Raw genomic sequence first — 19,280 nt, forward strand, 5'->3', positions numbered from 1 at the left:
TTAAACACCTTGTCCTGTATTTCTGCAAGGAACCCCTCTGTTTCTGGGAAGAGGTCTCCAACTCTCAGTCAGGTGCTCGATGCTTCCTTGTCACCATCTCGTCTGCTCAGATCATTGGGATGTCTCCCATTGAGGGTCATACTCATTCCACTGGTTAATGTTTTCTTCCATAGTGATGATTCATTTTTCTGAGTTGGCCTCTCATTGAAGTTTTCTGGCCTGTACTTCTTATCATGATTGCAGAAACACACATGGAGTGCTGAATCCTCTTCATTTTTGATGAAAATATATACTTAGAAGTTTTATCTGACTGTTGTGTTTTTTTTCATGTGTGTTATTTCTCTTCCTCCTTCTGTCCGAGGTAGTGTTAATCTAAATGGGTTTGAGTGTAAATAGGCTTTTCTAAGGTTGTTATTTATCTTTGTAAATTTTACTGATTGAAATGGGACCAAGGTATTTTTATATTTAAAAAAGTCAATGTTGGTTTTGATGAAAGTATTTATTGCCTTTGTTGTATTTGTTAACAATTGAGCTCTGGTTGGCAGGTTTTTTTAAGCTTTGAACTAAATTTTGTCAAGGTTTTCCCTATTTTTCACTACTTTCTATTTTCCTTGTTGATATTCCAGATACGTGGGTATCAAGATTCCAGATGAAGGGTCTTGGCCCGAAATGATGATTCCCATCCATAGATGCTGCCTGACATGCTGAGCTCCTCCAGCACTTTGTGTGTAGTTCTCTAGATTTCTAGCATCTGCAGGTCCTCTTGTTTCCCAGATACTTTCATGCTTCTTGAAAGAACAAGCTGGTATTGGGGTTGTGTGGGTCTGTTTTTAAAATATTAAATAACATCATTAGAAAGAGCTGGCATAGGGTTGGAAGGTGTGGAATCTGTGGGTAGAATTAAGGAACAGCAAATGTAAAAAAAAATCCCTGATGGGAATTGTATAGAGACCTCCAAACAGTAGTAAGTATGTGGGCCACAAATTACAATGGGAGATAGAAAGTGCGAGCCAAAAGGGCAATGTTACAATAGTCATGGGGGATTGTCATGCAGGTGATTAGGAAAATTAGGATGATGTTGGTCTCAAGAGGAGGAATTCCTAGAATGCCTGCAAGATGCTTTTTTAGAGCAGCTCATGGTTGAGCCCGCTTGGGGATCAGCTATTCTGGATTGGGTGTTGTAATGAACCCGAATTAATTAGGTCTCTTAAGTTTAAAGAACCCTTAGGGGCAAGTGATCTTAATATGATCAAATTCACCCTGACATTAGAGAAGGAGAAGGTAAAGTCAGATGTGAAATAAAGTGAACTAGAGAGGCATGACAGCAGAATTGGTCAAACTGGTTTGAGAAGAATACGGGCAGGGATGAAACAGAGCAGCAATGGTTGGAATTTCTGGAAGCAATTCGGAAAGCACAGGATATATAAATCACAAAGAGGAAGTAGTATTCTAAAGGTAAGGTGACAAAACCGTGGCTGATAAGAGAAAACCAAAAAACAACATAAAAACCAAAGAGAGGGCATGGAGCAAAAATTACTGGGAAGTTAGAGGATTGGGAAGCTTTTAAAAACCAACAGAATGCAACTAAAATAATTAGGAAGGAAAAGATGGAACACATAGGTGAGCTAGCCAGTAGTATTAAAGAGGATACCAAATTTTTCTTCAGGTACATATGGTGTAAAAGAGAGGTGGAAACCACTGGGAAATGATGCTGGAGAGGTATTAATGGGGTGGGGGTGCAAGGTGAACTGATGAACTGAATAAGTATTGTACATCACTCTTATCTGTCGAAGACACTGGCAGGAATATGAAAGTCCCAGATGTCAGTGGTCAGAATGTGTAAAGTTACGTTACTCGGGAGAAGTTTCTTGGGAAACAGAGATGGTCTGAAGGTAAATAGATCACCTGGACCAGATGGTGAACACACCAGAGATCTGAAAGAGGTGGCTGAAGGGATGTGGAGGCATTAGCAATCATCTTTCGAGATCTTACCCCCACTATCCGAAATGTCCTCTCCTCATCCACCCTCCCAACTCCAGTCCTGTCCCCGCTTGCAGGGCAACAGTCTGCCGGTGTTTGCCCCCCAATGTGGTGAATCGCCACCACCGTGGGCTCAGACATTTCCACAGATGAGCCCCTCCTGTCCCCACCGGGACAAACATCCTGTCCGCCCCCTCTCTCACCGTCTTCATCCTCTCCCTCCCCGGGGAACCGGCATCAAACCGACGGGCCGAGCGGTCTCCTCCTACCTGTCAGCGATACATCAGACTCCGGCCGCAGGAGACGCTTCACAAACGCCCCAACTTCCCTCGGAGGGAAATGGAAATAAATCAGAAAGCGGACATTTACTTTGGGGTTTGTTCCTCTTTGAGAAGAGATGTCAGCGGGGTAACGCCCTCTCGGCTGGTCCGCCTCCGCTATTGGGCGTAATCAGTGATTGACATCGCTTCGGGCCAATCACTACAGCGCAGCGGAGGTGAGGGGTGGAGGGGTCTCGTGGTCGGTACCTCAGCCGTTAAACTGCCTCAGCAAGAGCGCAGCAGCGCGTGTGTGACGTCGATACGCGCGAGGGGATCCATGTGTGACGTCAGGCGGGTGGTGGAGCGCTGGTATTTAAAAACACCTGAATGGATATTTCTTATGATTTCAGTGGGACAACAGCATTAATCACGGGTTTCATCACTGAATCCAGTGTTGTGAGATGTAAAGTCCCCTGTTATGTGTCCGGCTGTGCCGTGTTGTTGGTGGAGTGGGCAGCGTGGTGTTTGTCTCGATTCGGGTCACAACACCAGAATTGCCAGCGGGGTCCACACACAGTGTATTAGTGACCAGAAAACCTCCCGTCCCTGCAGTCTTTGTCTCCTGGTAAACTCAACACCCTGACAATGTGGACCATAGACACCCCTTCCTCTCAGAGTCAGGGGATCACTCAGACAGTGATCAAAGAGAGAAATTATATTTATTGGTCATTAAAGTTCACCCAGATTCGTTTGGACGGATTTGATGTGAGTTCGGGGGTCACAGTGAAAGGGCCGGACGGCCGAACTCTCTCCGTTGTCTAAACATCCTTCCAGGTGAGGCGACCCTTCACCTGTGAATCTTCCGGGGTCGCCCGTTGTGTCCGCTGCTCCCGATGCGGCTCCTCTACACCGGTGACACCGGCTCCTCCGCAGTTGTGCGGGGTCGGGTTGTTTTTACTGGGGGATCGATGTTATTGTTCCCATTTGTGGGAGGGGTGGGTTTTGGGGGTTGATGATCGGGATGCCGTTCTTTTTTTATACGGGGGTGGGGTGGGAGTTTGATTTTTTTCTCTCTGAAAGCCTTTCTTTTTCTTTCTTTGTTTCGTGGCTCCCTGGAGGAGCAAAAAAAAACTCTGTTTATCGATGCAAACAACAGGAAATCTGCAGATGCTGGAAATTCAAGCAACACACATAAAAGTTGCTGGTGAACGCAGCAGGCCAGGCAGCATCTGTAGGAAGAGGTGCAGTCGACGTTTCAGGCTGAGACTTTTCATCAGGACTAACTGAAGGAAGAGTGAGTAAGGGATTTGAAAGTTGGAGGGGGAGGGGGAGATCCAAAATGATGGGAGAAGACAGGAGGGGGAGGAATGGAACCAAGAGCTGGACAGGTGATTGGCAAAAGGGGATACGAGAGGATCATGGGACAGGAGGTCCGGGAAGAAAGACAAGGGGCGGAGGGGGGGACCCAGAGGATGGGCAAGAGATATATTCAGAGGGACAGAGGGAGAAAAAGGAGAGTGAGAGAAAGAATGTGTGCATAAAAATAAGTAACAGATGGGGTACGAGGTGGAGGTGGGGCCTAGCGGAAGTTAGAGAAGTCGATGTTCATGCCATCAGGTTGGAGGAACAACACCTTATATTCCGTCTGGGTAGCTTCCAACCTGATGGCATGAACATCGACTTCTCTAGCTTCCGCTAGGCCCCACCTCCCCCTCGTACCCCATCTGTTACTTATTTTTATACACACATTCTTTCTCTCACTCTCCTTTTTATCCCTCTGTCCCCCTCACTGTACTCCTTGCCCATCCTCTGTTTCCCCCATCCCCCTTTTCTTTCTGCCTAGGCCTCCTGTCCCATTATCCTCTCATATCTCTTTTGCCAATCACCTGTCCAGCTCCTGGCTCCATCCCTTCCCCTCCTGTCTTCTCCTATCATTTTGGATCTCCCTCTCCCCCTCCCACTTTCAAATCTCTTACTAGCTCTTCCTTCAGTTAGTCCTGACGGAGGGTCTCGGCCTGAAACGTCGACTGCACCTCTTCCTAGAGATGCTGCCTGGCCTGCTGCGTTCACCAGCAACTCTTATGTGTGTTGCTCTGTTTATCGATACCTGCTTTGATAATAAATTAACCTTTGAATTATCCGCTCCGAGCGGGACTTCCCGGTGTCCAAACATTTTCACTCCGATTCCCATTCCTGTTGCGACGTGTCAACCCATCGCCTCCTCTTGTGCCAAGATGAGGCCTCCCTCAGGGTCCAGGATCAGCGCCTCATATTCCGTCTGGGTACCCTCCAACCTGACGGCATGAATATCGATTTCTCCTTCCGGTGAACAAATCTCCCCGTCACCTCTCCATCCCACTCCCTCAATTCCTCTCTGACTTTTCAAGTCCTCTCTCCTGCTGATCACTTCTCTCTGGGTCCACTGCTCCAACCCTTTCTCCTATTCTCCACTCTCCTCTCCTATCAGATATGGGTTCTCGTTCTCTCTCTTTCTCTCTCTCTCTCTTTAGACTGGCCGACTGCCTGTCTGCAGACCGCTCTCTCTCTCTTATGGTTAAATCCACAGTTAGCGCTGTCAGCCTGTGACTGACGTCATAGTCCCGCCTCCTCACTGCGGCGCTCTTAAAGACACAGTCACAGTCCGACCGCAGGCTCGCAACAGCCGCAACACAACTTCCCGACTTTTCAACTCAGTGCTTCAACTAATAAAGACAACCACGCCATTTGCCTTCTTAACCACCCGATCAATCTGTGCAGTCTCTTTCAGGAAGCGATGGACTTGGAGTCTAAGATCCCTCTGATCATCAACACTGACATCTCCGCAGCCGCATTAAACTCCCCGTCCAAGAAGAACAAAACCCGAAGTAAATGTCCCGCTTTCTGATTTATTTCTATTTCCCTCCGAGGGAAGTTTGGGGCGTTTGTGAAGCGTCTCTTGCGGCCGGAGTCTGATGTATCGCTGAGAGGTAGGAGGAGACCGCTCGGCCCGTCGGTTTGATGCCGGTTCCCCGGGGAGGAACAGAAACATGGAGAAGTTCAGTGCAGAAACAGGCCCACTCTTGACGATCCGAATGATAATTTATATGAGGAGACAAAATAGAAGTGGGAGATTTTAAGTAGTATTTTTGCATCTGTATTTACTCAGGAGATGGACACAGAGTCTATAGAAGTGAGGCAAAGCAGCATCAACTTCATGGAATCTGTGTTTGCTGTCTTAAGGCAAATAAGCGTGGATAAATCACCAGGACCTGACAAGTTGTTCCCCTGGGACCCTGCGGAAGACAAGTGCAGAAATTGTTGGAGCCCAAGCAGAGATATTTAAATCGTCCTTAGTGACAGGTGAGGGACTGGAGGATTGGAGGACAGGCAATGTTGTTCTGCTGTTCAAGAAAGGCTTTAAAAATAAATAGGAAATTCTACATTGGTGAGCTTGACATCAGTTGTGGGGAAGTTATTGGAACGTATGTGCAGGAAGTCAATATCTAAGTATATGGATAGATGTGGACTGATGAAGGATAGGCAGCATGGCTTTGTGCACGGTAGGTCATGTCTAACCAATCTTATAGAGTCTCTCGAGGAAGTTATCAGGAAAGTGGATGAAGGCAAGGCAGTGGATGTTGTCCACATGGACTTTAGCAAAGCACTTGACAAAGTCTCATATGGGAGGTTGGTCAAGAAGGTTCAGTCATTCAGCATTCAAGATGAGATAGTAAACTGGATGAGACACTGTCTTTGGGAGAAGCCAGACTGTGGTAGCAGATGGTTGCCTCTCCGACTGGAAGCCTGTGACTAGTGGTGTGCCACAGGGATCTGTGCTGGATCTGTTGTTGTTTGTCATCTATATCAGTAATCTGGATGATAGTGTGGTTAACTGGATCAGCAAATTTGTGGATGACACCAAGATTGGGGTGTAGTGGACAGTGAGGAAGACTATCATGGCTTGTGGTGTGATCTGGACCAGCTGGGAAAATAGTTTGAGAAACGGAAAAAGGAATTTAATGCAGACAAGTGTGAAGTGTTGCACGTTGGTAGGAACAAGGTCTTACACAGTGACTGGTAGGGCACTGAGGAGTGCTGTAGAAGGAAGGGATCTGGGAACACAGGTCTGTAATTCACTGAAAGTGGTACCCCAGTTAGATAGGGATGGAGAGAAAGATTTTGGCACATTGGCCTTCATAAGCCAAAGTACTGGATGTTATGTTGACATAGTACAAGGCATTGGTGAAGCCTAATTTGGAGTATTGTGTACAGTTTTGGTCGCCTACCCACAGGAAAGATGAAAAAGAGGTTGAAAGAGTTCAGGGAAAATTCATAAGGATGTTGCTAGGTCTGGAGGACTTAGGTTATAAGGAAAGCTTGAACAGGTTAGGTGTTTATTCCTTGTAATGTAAAAGATTGAGGGGAGATTTGATGGAGGTGTACCACAATTATGAGGAGTAAAGATAGGGTAAATGCAAGCTGGCCTTCTCCACTGAGATGGGGTGGGACAACAACACGAGGTCATGAGTTTAGTGTGAAAGATGGAATGTTAAGGGGAACATGACGAGAAACTTCTTCACACAGACGGTCATCCGGGAGTGGTATGAGCAGACAGCACAAGTGGTGAATGTGACCTCAATTTCAACATTTAAGAGGTTTGTGTCAGTACCTGGATAGTAGGGATATAGGAGTAGAAAGTTCAAATAGTTAGCACAACCTAGATGGGCTGAAGGGTCTTGTTCTGTGTTGTACTTTTCTATGACTGTGACAAGAACCTTAAATAGTATTAATATTCACTCTAATTCCTTTTATCAGACCGACCGTTCATCTCAGCAGCAATTTTTTATATGGCGTTAAAACTGTGGCACTTTAATCTAACAGTGCATAAAAGAAAGTCCCAGCTGTAGGTCAACAAAGGCTATTTGTGTGAGAGTGTTTCAGTTACTGTGGAACGAGACACCCATGTAGCTCAGTGGGAAGAGGGAATAATACCAATGGAGGCACAGATTGGAGATGGCAGAAATGCCCCATTCTTATAGAGACAGGAAAAGCATCAGAGGGATGGATTCCAGTTGACATTTAATCCTAGATACCAGCACTGTGCCAGTTCGAAGATGAGTTCTCTCTCCAGCTTGGGTTGAAGCTCACTGTAACAGTGTGATGTCAGATCACAGCTTGCTGACTAAAGTGATCTCATCTGAAATGTTGTCCTTCAGCCATTGATGGATTTTGTAAATGTTTTCACAGGTTAAAAACGACAAGGAATTTATCTACAGGAATCTCGAGCACAACACGCCAAATTTTCTGACACTGTCCAGATATTTAAGAATTGGAGCAAGGGCTTCACTTGATCGTCCTTCCTACTCAGACTGGGCAGGGATTCACTCGATCGTCTGACCGACTGGCATGCCTGTCATTTTACACTGGGGAGAGGCTGTTCACCTGCTCAGACAGCAGGAATGGATTCACTCGGTCATCTCAACTTAAGGTACTTCAGCAAGTTCACACTGGGACAAGGCCATTCACCTGTTCTGTGTGTGAGAAGGGATTCAGTCGGTCTTCCCACCTGTAGACACACCAGTCAGTTCAGACTGGGCAGAGGCTGGTCATCTGCTGAATTTGGGGGGAAGGATTCACTCAATCAGCTGACCTAATGGCTGATCAGCGAGTTCACACCAGGGAGAGACCGTTCACCTGCTCAGACTGTGGGAAGGGATTCCATCAGTCATCCACCCTACTGGTACACAAGTCAGTTCACACTGGGGAGAGGCCGTTCACCTGCTTGAACTGTGGGAAGGGATTCACTCAGTCATCCAATTTAATAGCGCACCAGCGGGTTCACATCAGGGAGAAGCCATTCACCTGCTCAGACTGCGGGAAGGGTTTCACTCCGTCATCTGACCTACTGGTGCACCAGCGAGTTCACACTGGGGAGAGGCCATTCACCTGCTCAGACTGTGGGATGGGATTCACTCAGTCATCTAAACTGAAGGAACATCAGAGAGTTCACACCGGGGAATGGCCATTCACCTGCTCAGACTGCGGGAAGGGGTTCACTTGTTTATCTAAACTGAAGATACATCCGCGAGTTCACACTGGAGAGAGGCCGTTCACCTGCTCAGACTGTGGGAAGGGATTCTCTCGGTCATCCAAGCTACTGGCACACCAGTCAGTTCACACTGGAGAGAGACCATTCACCTGTTCAGACTGCGAGAAGGGATTCATTTGCTCATCTAATCTGAAGGCACATCAGCGAGTTCACACTGGAGAGAGGCTGTTCACCTGCTCAGACTGTGGGAAGGGATTCACTCGGTCATCCAGCCTAGAGAGTCATCAGCGAGTTCACACAGGGGAGAAGCCGTTCACCTGCTCAGAATGTGGGAAGAGATTCACTTGGTCATCCCAACTACTGGTACACCAGTCAGTTCATACAGGAGAGGCTGCTCTCCTGCTATGAATGTGGGAAAGCATTTCTGCAATCATCCTGCCTACAGAGACACCAGCGAGTTCACACTGGGTAGAGGCCATACACCTGCTCAGAGATTGGGAAGAGATTCTCTCAGCCATCTCCATCAAATGTGCATCATTGAGTTCACACTGAGGAGAGGCCGCTCACCTGCTGTGAATGTGAGAAGGGATTCACTCAGTAATCTAACCTTGTAACACATCACTGGGTTCACACTGGGGAGAAAGTTTCAATAAGCTTCATGCTGGATATTTGTCCATCATTGTTTCTCAATGCAATTTTGAGAGTGACTGTCGGTGCTGAACTCTGCAATTATTGCTGCTGCTCACCACACCCAGTTCTGCACCCTGGTCACTGGGCATGGGAGGAGTTTCTTCTGCTGCACATTCACCTTTAATGGGACTGGAATTTAATATTCTGGATCTGAGACAAATAAATCAGTTCTATTTTGAAGTCTGTCTCCGGTACTTAGTGAATTTATAACACACCTAATATAGAGTAAAGAGGCAACTCAGGCCGGCTGGACCCTGCCAGTGATTCTGTTCCATGACAGTCCTTTTAAATCCTCCCCTGTTGTTCATGTCACGCTCCCCCTGTGGTGATGGGTTCCAAACAGTCACCACTCTGCGGGTGAAGAGGTTCCCCTTGAATTTTCTGCAGACTGATGAAATCGAGCTGACTGCAGTTCTGTCTGAGATGTTCTTTGCCCCTCTAATCTCTCGGCTGAGGAAGAATAACATTGGTAGTTAACCTTATTGACGGCTCATTTCCACATTTTGGGTCATTTTCCCTGCTTCTAAAGGGTTGTTAGAAAACACCCCTGTCCTCTAAAGACTGAAAGCAGAATGGGAAACCATCAGTTGGATGTTCAACGAAGCAGGGTCAGAAACCAGAGGCAGGTATGGACAGGGCTGAGTTTGGGGCTCTAGACGATGTTCAGGGTAAGAACGTATGATGAGGAGAAGGGAATCAGCAACGGGGCGTGGCAGCAAAGAACAGAGTAGCAACATTTGGAAGCTGACTGACTGAGAAAATATCTTGGTTGTCTGACTGATGACCCAAACAATACCCGTGGTGAAGTGCTCCATTGATCAAGGAAAATGTGTGTGTTGGGATGGTTATATCTATTGAGGAAGTTGTTCCTGCTTGTTTATCCTGTAATATTATATCCGGATAGCTATTATGGATTGTCCTATCTGAAATAATGTACTGATTATCATATAATTTGTTAGATTTTGACTAAAACTGGATCAGGCTTGAATTTATGGTGCCTTTATGGATTGATGGAGGGCATTCATGAGTTTGTATTTTAAAGCAAGATTTTGGTGAATGATATTTGCCACTTGATTGTACCTTTGTAAGTAATCAGATTGAGTTAAACTGATGCAGGATCCTGGAATGTGTTGGATTGTGTCTGGTTTCTCTTGGCATTTTCTGCACTTGCTGCCTTGTTTGTTTGTATTTCATGTATTTTCATTTTTTTTCCCTTTTGTTAACCGCCTTGTCCTGTATTTCTGAAAGGAACCCCACTGTTTCTGGGAAGAGGAATCCAACTCTCAGTCAGGTGCTCGATGCTTCTTTGTCACCATCTCATCTGCTCAGATCGTTGAGATGCCTCCCATGGAGGGTCATACTCATTCCACTGGTTAATGTTTTCTTTGACAGTGGTGATTCATTTTTCTGAGTTGGCCTCTCATTTAAGTTTTCTGGTCCGTATTTCTTATCACGATTGCATAGACACACATGGAGTGCTGAATTCTGTTCATTTTTGATGAAAATATATACTTTCTGTTGTGTGATTTTTTTTCAAGTGTGTTATTTCTCTACCTTATTCTGTCCAAGGTAGTGTTAATCTAAGTGAGTTTGAGTGTAAATAGTCTTAGAAAAGTTTTCTAGAGTTATTTATCTTTGTAAATTTTACTGATTGAAATGGGACAAAGATATTTTTATATAAAAAAAAGTCAATGTCGGTATTGATACAAGTGTTTATTGCCTTTGTTGTATTTGTTAACTTTGAGTTCTACTTGGCAGGTTTTTTAAAGCCTTGAACGAAATGTTGTCAAAGGTTTTCCCTATTTTGCACTACTTTCTATTTTCCTTGCTTGTGGATATTCCAGATACGGGGGTATCAAGAGTCCCGATTAAGGGTCTTGGCCCGAAATGTTGATTCCCATCCATAGATGCTGCCTGACATGCTGAGCTGCTCCAGCACTTTGTGTGTAGTTCTCTAGATTTCTAGCATCTGCAGGTCCTCTTGATTCCCAGATGCTTCTTGAAAGAACAAGCTGGCAGTGGCATTCTGTGGGTGTGTTTGTAAAATATTAAATAAAATCATTAGAAAGAGGTGGCGTATTGTTGGAAGGTGTAGAACCTGTGGGTAGAATTAAGGAACAGCAAGTGTAATAAAAATCCCTGACGGGAATTGTATAGAGACCTCCAAACAGTAGTGAGTATGTGATCCACAAATTACAATGGGAGATAGAAAGTGCGTGACAAAAGGGCAATGTTACAATAGTCATGGGGGATTGTCATGCAGGTGATTAGGAAAATTAGGATGGTGTTGGTCTCAAGAGGAGGAATTCCTGGACTGCCTACAAGATGCTTTTTCAGAGCAGTACGTGGTTGAGACCACTTGGAGATCAGTTATTCTGGATTGGGTGTTGTAATGAACTGGAATTAATTAGGTCACTTAAATTCAAAGAACCCTTAGGCGCAAGTGATATTAATATGATCAATTTCACCCTGATATTAGAGAAGGAGAAGCTAAAGTCAGATATGGGATAAAGAAAATTCGAGAGGTATGAGAGAAAAATTGGTCAAAAGTGATTTGCAAAGAGCACAACAGGGATGAAAACAGAGCAGCAATGGCAGGAATTACTGGAAGCAATTCGGAAGGCACAGGATATATACAGTGGCATGTAAATGTTTGGGCACCCCTGGTTAAATTTCTGTTACTGTGAATAGCTAAGCGAGTAAAAGATGACCTGATTTCCAAAAGGCATAAAGTTAAACATGGCACATTTCTTTAATATTTTAAGCAAGGTTACATTTTTATTTCCATCTTTTATAGTTTCAAAATAATGAAAAAGGAAAAGGGCCCGAAGCAAAAGTTTGGGCACCCTGCATGGTCAGTACTTAGTAACACCCCCTTTAGCAAGTATCACAGCTTGAAAACGCTTTTTGTAGCCAGCTAAGAGTCTTTCAATTCTTGCTTGGGTAAATTTCTGTGTTCAGTCAATAGCAGCAAAGCACTGACTGTGGAAATTACAAATCAGAATATTATCAGAGTCACAGAGCCCAGCAGCACTGAAACAGGCCCTTTGGCTCTTCTAGTCAATGTTGACCTGTTTTTGTTTTTACTGCCTAGTTCCAACTACCTGCACCATAGCCTCCATACACCTCCCATCCATGTCATCACCCAAGTTTCTCTTTAGTGTCTAAATCAAACCCATATCCACCAGTTCCACTGGCAGCTCATTCCACACTCCCACCAAACTCTGAGTGAAGAATTCCCCTTCAGACTCCCCTGAAAGAATTCACTTTCACCCTAAACTTATGTCCAATGTGGGGGTGAGAGGGAAGACGGGGTGAAGAGGGAAGTCAGTAAGGGTAGGGGGTGGTCGAGTGCGGAGAGGGAAACAGAGCGGAGAGTTTATACTTAATATCTTTCAGGAAAAAGGGCTTGTTTAAACTTACTTGCTGCAAACCTACTCTCCATACCCTGTACATTCTCAACCAAATTATTGATCGAAATGACAAGTAGCAATGTTCAAACTTCAAAATAACTTTTATTATCAGAGTACCTATGTCACCACTTACAACCCTGAGATAATTTTTCCTATAGGATCACTTAGCAAATCTATAGAATAGTAACAGGATCAGTGAAAGATCAAGTAGAGCATAGAATTCAACAAACTGTGTAAATGCAAATATAATTAAATATCAATAAATAACGACAGCAATGGGATGTAACCCTGGGGAACCCCACTGGGCCGGGCCTTGAGTCCAATAAACAGCCTCCCACCATCACTCTCTGCTTCCTACCATCAAGACAACTGTCTTTACTTCAGTATTCACCAGTGAGAGAGATCTTAATGTTTGTGAGGGCGTTAACTGGGCTGATGTGCTGGAACATAACCAGCTGAAGAGAGAGAATGTGCTGGAAATTACACGAGCCTGCTTGAAGTCTCTGATGTGACAAAGCATATGATAAAAATAGAGAGTTTGATCTGGTGATATTTAATAAGATATTTGATAAGGTTTACCATGGTTGTGTCCTTCAGAAAGTAAGTAGGCGTGGTCTTCTGGGAATGATAGCTGCAGGATTCAGAATAAGTTTTGACCATAGAAGACAAGGGATGATTACACACAGAGGTGGTGTTCTGAAGAGATCTGATCTCGGACCACACCCACCCCCTCCACTTTTGTGATATTTATAAATGATTTAAATCAGGAAGTGGAAGGGAGGAATTAGTAAATTGGCGGATGATATGCCAGGTTGGTAGAGTTGTGGACAGTGTTACAGATTGTCGTAGGTTACAACAGGACATGGACAGAATGCAGAGCAGAGCTGAGAAGTGATTCACCATGGAAGGACAAATTTGAAAGCAGAGCACAGTGTTAATGACAGGAATGTTAGCCGTGTGGTGGAACAGAACAATGATAGGGTCCAGATCCAATGATCACTCTAAGCTTCTTAGCAAGTTGATAGGGTGATTAAGCAGGGATATTGGGAGTTGCCTTCATTTGTCAGGGGCTTGAGTTTAAGAGCCGCAATCTACTGTTGTAACTCTGAAATCCTGGTTAGATCACACTTGGATTACTGTCTTCAGGTCTGAACGCCTCGTTACAGAAAGGATACGGAATCTTTATACAGGTTGCATGGGATGTTTACCATGACGCTGCTTGGATAAGACATTCTGTACATTCTCTTTGGAGCAAAGGAGGTTGAGAGTCGACTCGATAGATTTGTACAAGATGCGTCTCTACCGAATCAGGGCCATGTGAAGCTGTGGAAGAATGTGGTGGATGGTAGCATGAGCAATCAACGCAGGTCTCAAGTTGTGCTTATGTGATCACTGACACTGGGCGGACAACATCTGAATAGCATTGATCATGGCTGGAGTCATTTGCCTTGTAAAGATAATCTCTGGGAGAAGGCAATAGAAAAGCGCTCCTGTCGAAAAAAAATTGCCAAACAATGAGCGTCATGGAAAGACCATGATCACCGATATCACAGCAAAGAAAGGAAGGTAAGCTGGGACATTGTTAGTACAAGTGATTTAGAGGCGGCATCCAGGTGGGTTTATCAAATTAGTATGTATATTGTCCAACAGGAGCAGAAGCTGTACTGGATCTGACGTTAGGTAATGAACCTGGCCATTTCAGACCAAACAGCTACCACATCTCCTTAAATTGTACGATAGCAACAGATAAGGATAAACATGGAGTTTGTGAAAGGATGTTAAAATGGAGCAAGTTACATTACGAGAGCTCCGTGCAGTACCAAGGGAGAGTTAATTGGGAACAGCTGCATTTGAGCAAGTCCACAACCAAATGTGGAAGGTAATTAATGTCTAACTGCACAGACTACAGGACAGGTATGTTCCAGTCAGAAGGAAGGACATGGATGGCAGGGTAAGAGAACCGTGGATGTCGAGGGAGGTCATGCGTGTAGTCCAGAATAAAAATGAAAAATAGGTAAAGCTGAGGAAGCTAGAATCAAAGGGTGTCTTGGAGGATTATAAAGAAGCCAGAAAATAACTTAGGAGGGGAGTTGGGAAAGCTAGGATGGGCAATGAAATGCCCTTGGTATGCTCTATATACATCAGGGGCAAGAGATAACAAGGGAGAGGGTGGGAAACACACAACGATAAAGTGAGAGGGTGGGGGGAGCATTTGCTTGAGTTCAAAGGATGTGGGTGAGGTCCAGAATGAGTATTTTACATCAATATTTACCAAAAAGAAGGACGTGGAGGATGCGGAGATCATTGCCAAGAGTACTATTATGCTGGGGCTTTTTGAAGTATAGGAGGAGACAGTGCTCGGTATCTTAAATAGCAATAAGTTGGATAGGTTCCGAGTGCCTGATGGGATATACCTCAGGTAATTGAGAGGAAAATGAAGAGATTGCTGGGGCCTTGACAAAATATACTTCTGTCCTCCGTAGCCACAGGCCAGGTCCTGGAGGACTGATGAGAATTTCATGTTGCTCCATTATTCAAGAAGGACATCAGGGATAATCATGGAAACTATAGACCGGCAAGTCTCACCTCAGTGGCAGGGAAGGTACGGGAGTATTGTGACAGATAGGATTCATGAGTATTTGGAAAACCTGATTAGGGAGAGTTAGCATGACCTTTCGTTTGGCAAATTGTGTCTTACTACCTTGATTGATTTTGTTGATAAGGTGACGAGGATGATTGATAAAGGCAGAACTATGGTTGCTATTTCACCTCATTTCAGAAAGGCGTTTCACAAGGTCCCACATGGGAGGCTCATCCAGAAGATTAAGATGCATGGCATCAGTGGTGATTTGGCCATTATTGAATTCAGAATTAGTTTGCCCTTTGAAGACAGAAGGTGGTGAATGAATGGACCTATTCTAGCTGGAGCTCCATGATTACTGGTGTTCCGCAGGGATCGGTACTGTGACCTCTGCAGTTTATGTTGTATATAGCCGACCTGGCTGAAAATGTACAGGGGTATGGATAGCACAGATGACTAGCAAAGAATAGAGTGGGATGTACTGCACATCAGTTGCAGACATGGACAGAGAAATGGCAGATGGGGTATAACCCAGGCAAATATGAGTTCTTGCACCTCGATATGTCAAATGTAAACATACAATACACTGTTAAGTACAAGACGCTGACTAGGTGTTAATGAACAGAACGATCTGGGATTGAAATTCAAACCTCCCTGAAATTGGCTATGCAGGTTGACTATTTGGTTAAGAAGGCATTTGTCATACTTGACTTTCTTACTCGAGACACTGAGTCCAAAAGTCAGGAAGTTATGTGCACCTGATAAAACTCTAGTCAGGCCATATCTGGAGTATTGCGAACCATTGCGGTTGCCTCACTCTTGGAAAGATTCTGAGGCCTTGGAAAGAGTGCAGAAGAGGTTTACCAGGCTATTAGCCCGATTAGAGGGCATGTGGTTGGACAAACGTATTGTTTTCTCTGGAGCGGTGGAGTGTGAGGAGCAGTATGATAGAGGTTTATAAGATTATGAGAGGTATATATATATAGTAGGTCGACTCACTTCACCTGTGAGTCGGCTGGTGTGATATTCTGCGTCCGGTGCTCCCGATGCGGCCTTCTATATATTGGCGAGACCCGGCGCAGACTCGGAGCCTGTTTCGCTGAACACCTACGCTCTGTCTGCCAGAGAAAGCAGGATCTCCCAGTGGCCAGGCATTTTAATTCCACGTCCTGTTTCCATTCTGATATGTCTATCCACGGCCTCCTCTACTGTCCGGATTAAATATATATATATACTTTCTCACTCTCTCCTTTTTCTCCCTCTGTCCCTCTGACTATACCCCTTGCCCATCCTCTGGGCTCCCCTCCTCCCCCTTTTTCTTCTCCCTGGGCCACCTGTCCCATGATCCTCTCATATCCTTTTTGCCAATCACCATCCAGCTCTTGGCTCCATCCTTCCCGCTCCTGTCCTCTCCTATCATTTTGGATCTCCCCCTCCCCCTACCACTTTCAAATCTCTTACTAGCTCTTCCTTCAGTTAGTCCTGGCGAAGGGTCTCGGCCTGAAACGTCGACTGTACCTCTTCCTAGAGATGCTGCCTGGCCTGCTGTGTTGACCAGCAACATTTATGTGAGTTGCTTGAAATTCCAGCATCTGCAGATTTCCTCGTGTCAGACGGTATCTTTGTTGAGTTGTTGAAATGTCTAATACCAAAGGATCTGCATTTAATGTGAGAAGTCGTACGTTCAAAGAAGAAAGGAAACCCTTGCGTGAAAGGCAAGCTCGTTTACACAGTTTCGGAGTGCCGAGGATGAGAGCCGAGTGTTTTGGTGGAACCATATACAGTAGAGACTTTAAAGAGACTCGTAGATCGGAACATGACTGTGAGGAAAATGGAAGGAGATGGATTTTTTGAAAGAATAATGGATTAGTATCCATAGCCGTTGGATTACAGATTTACTTGGCCACTTCCAGGGAACTATAAACATTGTGGGCCGAAGGGCCTGTTTCTGTGCTATACTGTTCTATGTTCTATGTCTATGTTCTATAACATTGTTCAGTCTGCAATGTTTCAATGCAATTTTCATTTCAGTGTGTTACACACCGAGCTCGAGAACTTCTTTAATCATTTTGTCCATCTTTACCAAGGCATTCCTCGTTTCCACAAAAAATTCCCACATCACTCCCTGGGACTGGGAAACTTTCTCCATTACCAGACTGAGAAAGTGTGGGGAAACCCTCCGTGTGGGTTCCTTTCTCTGTCAGTTCTGTGATTTGCTGTAGGCAATGAACTTGTTCCGTTACAGACTGAGAGAAAACGACTGGAGAAGACAATATCTTTACCGTGAAGAGACGTCCCAATAACATTGAACACAGGACTAGTCACTGCGCAACCTCTTCACCCATTCTGACATTTCTGGGTTCAGTCATCAGCAGTAAAGCACTGACTGTGGAAATTACAAATCAGAATACTATTAGGTTAACAGAGCCCAGCAGCACTGAAACAGGCCCTTCAGCCCTTCTAGTCCTGCTGACCTGTTTTTATCTTGCTGTTTCGATCCGCTGCATCATCTCCTCCACAAATCTCCCATCCTGTACTGATCAAATTTCTGCTAAATATTGAAATCCAGCCCCAATCAATCACTTCTGCTGGCAGCTCGTTCCCAAATGTCACCATCCTCTGAGTGAATCGCCCCTCAGGTTCCCTTAAACATTTCATCGTTCACCCCAAATCTGGGAACTCTGAAGGACAGAGAGGGACAGATGGAGTGGAGAGAGAAGACAGGTGGTATGTGGGGTGGAGACAGAAGGCGGGAGGGGAAGGGGGAGGCTAAGTGGGGAGAAGGAAACGGAAGGGAGTGTTTATACTTATTAGCTTTCAAAAAAAGTAATTGTTGGAACTTACTTGCTGCAAACTCACTACTCATACCCTGTACATTCACAACCAAGTTATTGATATAGTTGACAAGTTGCAATTGGCGTAACAGTGGGGACCAGCACTAGGCACTGGCCTCGAGTCCAATAAAGATCCTGCCGCCATCACTCTCTGCTTGCTACCATCAAGTCAAATGAGCATCCTGTTAGTCAGCTTTCCCTGGATCCATTGTGATCTAACTCTCCGCGGGAAATTACCATGCTGAACCTTATCAAAAGCCTCACTGATGCACATATAGGCCATGTTCCTGGAACAGGTGGGTCAAAGATCATATGGCACAGATTTAAGCAGAGCAAGAAGAGGTATTGAGGGACCTGAAGAAGAGATTTTTCACACAGAGGGTAGCTGAAATCTGGAACACACTGCCCGAGGTGGTGGTGGAGGCAAGTCCCTTCACAACATTATGAAGTGGATGAGCATTGAAACTGCCGAGATACAGTCGGATATGAACCGAGTGCTGATAAATTGGACCAGTGTAGACAGTGAGTGGATGGTCAGAACAGGTATGGCCGGCCAAAGGCCTGTTTCCGTGCTGTGTGATCCACCACTCCGGACATGCTTGATTGACGATGGTGGCACCGCAAAGCATTGATTTCACAACGCCTCACCCCTCTCCAACCTGAAATAAACCAGATGGCATCCCTTTGTCGCCATTGCGAATATCTGTTTTGTCAAGATAACGTACAGGTTGATCATTTCTGCTAAACAACTGTTAATTGATGACGCTTCCGTGTCTTCTTCCATTAACATCGCTTCCTTACAGCAAATCAACCCTCTCACTGTGTCAGAATCAGTGATTAAACCGGGCCTAAAACACTGTGCTTTCATTCCTGTACGTTGTAACTTGAAGCATCTCACTGGGGGTCTGATGGAGACGTACTGCCTACACACGCAATTACATCTGCCCTGCTTCTAACATATCAACCACCCTCGGATTTTTTTTTCTGATTCAGTCTGAAGGTGACGGATTATTCAGCTCGTTATAACAGCAACTCACATCATTGTCACACTCAACGTTCAGAGTTCAAATTAATGTGTCATCGCCACACACCAACCTGAGATTCTTTTTTTTTTTACTTGCGTGCTTACTCAATAAATCTATTATAGAATAATTTATCAATGAAAAAACACGCCATCGAGGGCGTACAACCAATGTAGAAAAGTCAACAAACTGTAATAATAATAATAATAATAATGATAAATATTCAGAACATAAGCTGAGGGACTCCTGAAAGTGAGTCCATTGGTTGTAGGAAATTTTCAATGATGAGGCAAGAGAAGTTAAGTGAAGTTTCTGCATTTGGTTCAAAAGCCTGATGTTTGAGGAGTAATAACTGTTCCTGAATCTGCTAGTTTGAGACCTGAGGCTTGTATACTTTCCTCCTGATGCTGTAGCAAGTGGAGAGCGTGGACTGTATGGCGGAGTTCTCTGATGATGGATGATGCGTTTCATG

The 19,280-nt window shown here is 44.9% G+C and overlaps 1 protein-coding gene across 4 annotated transcripts; it reads left to right on the top strand.

The window, feature by feature from the left end:
- Positions 1-630: 630 nt before the first annotated feature.
- Positions 631-8,980, top strand: LOC140207630 (uncharacterized). Of its 4 annotated transcripts, XM_072276182.1 has the most exons (3): positions 4,319-5,104; positions 5,386-5,579; positions 7,467-8,980. In XM_072276182.1, the coding sequence occupies exon 3, from the start codon at positions 7,873-7,875 to the stop codon at positions 8,674-8,676; it is 804 nt and encodes a 267-aa protein (XP_072132283.1). In that variant the 5' UTR covers positions 4,319-5,104; positions 5,386-5,579; positions 7,467-7,872; the 3' UTR covers positions 8,677-8,980. The 4 variants fall into 4 exon arrangements, with proteins under 4 accessions (XP_072132286.1, XP_072132283.1, XP_072132285.1 ...); XM_072276185.1 differs by lacking the exons at positions 4,319-5,104; positions 5,386-5,579 and adding an exon at positions 631-724; XM_072276184.1 differs by lacking the exon at positions 5,386-5,579.
- Positions 8,981-19,280: the final 10,300 nt, after the last annotated feature.

The sequence above is a fragment of the Mobula birostris genome, chromosome 13 (assembly GCF_030028105.1).
Source record: "Mobula birostris isolate sMobBir1 chromosome 13, sMobBir1.hap1, whole genome shotgun sequence".
NCBI lineage: Eukaryota > Metazoa > Chordata > Chondrichthyes > Myliobatiformes > Myliobatidae > Mobula > Mobula birostris.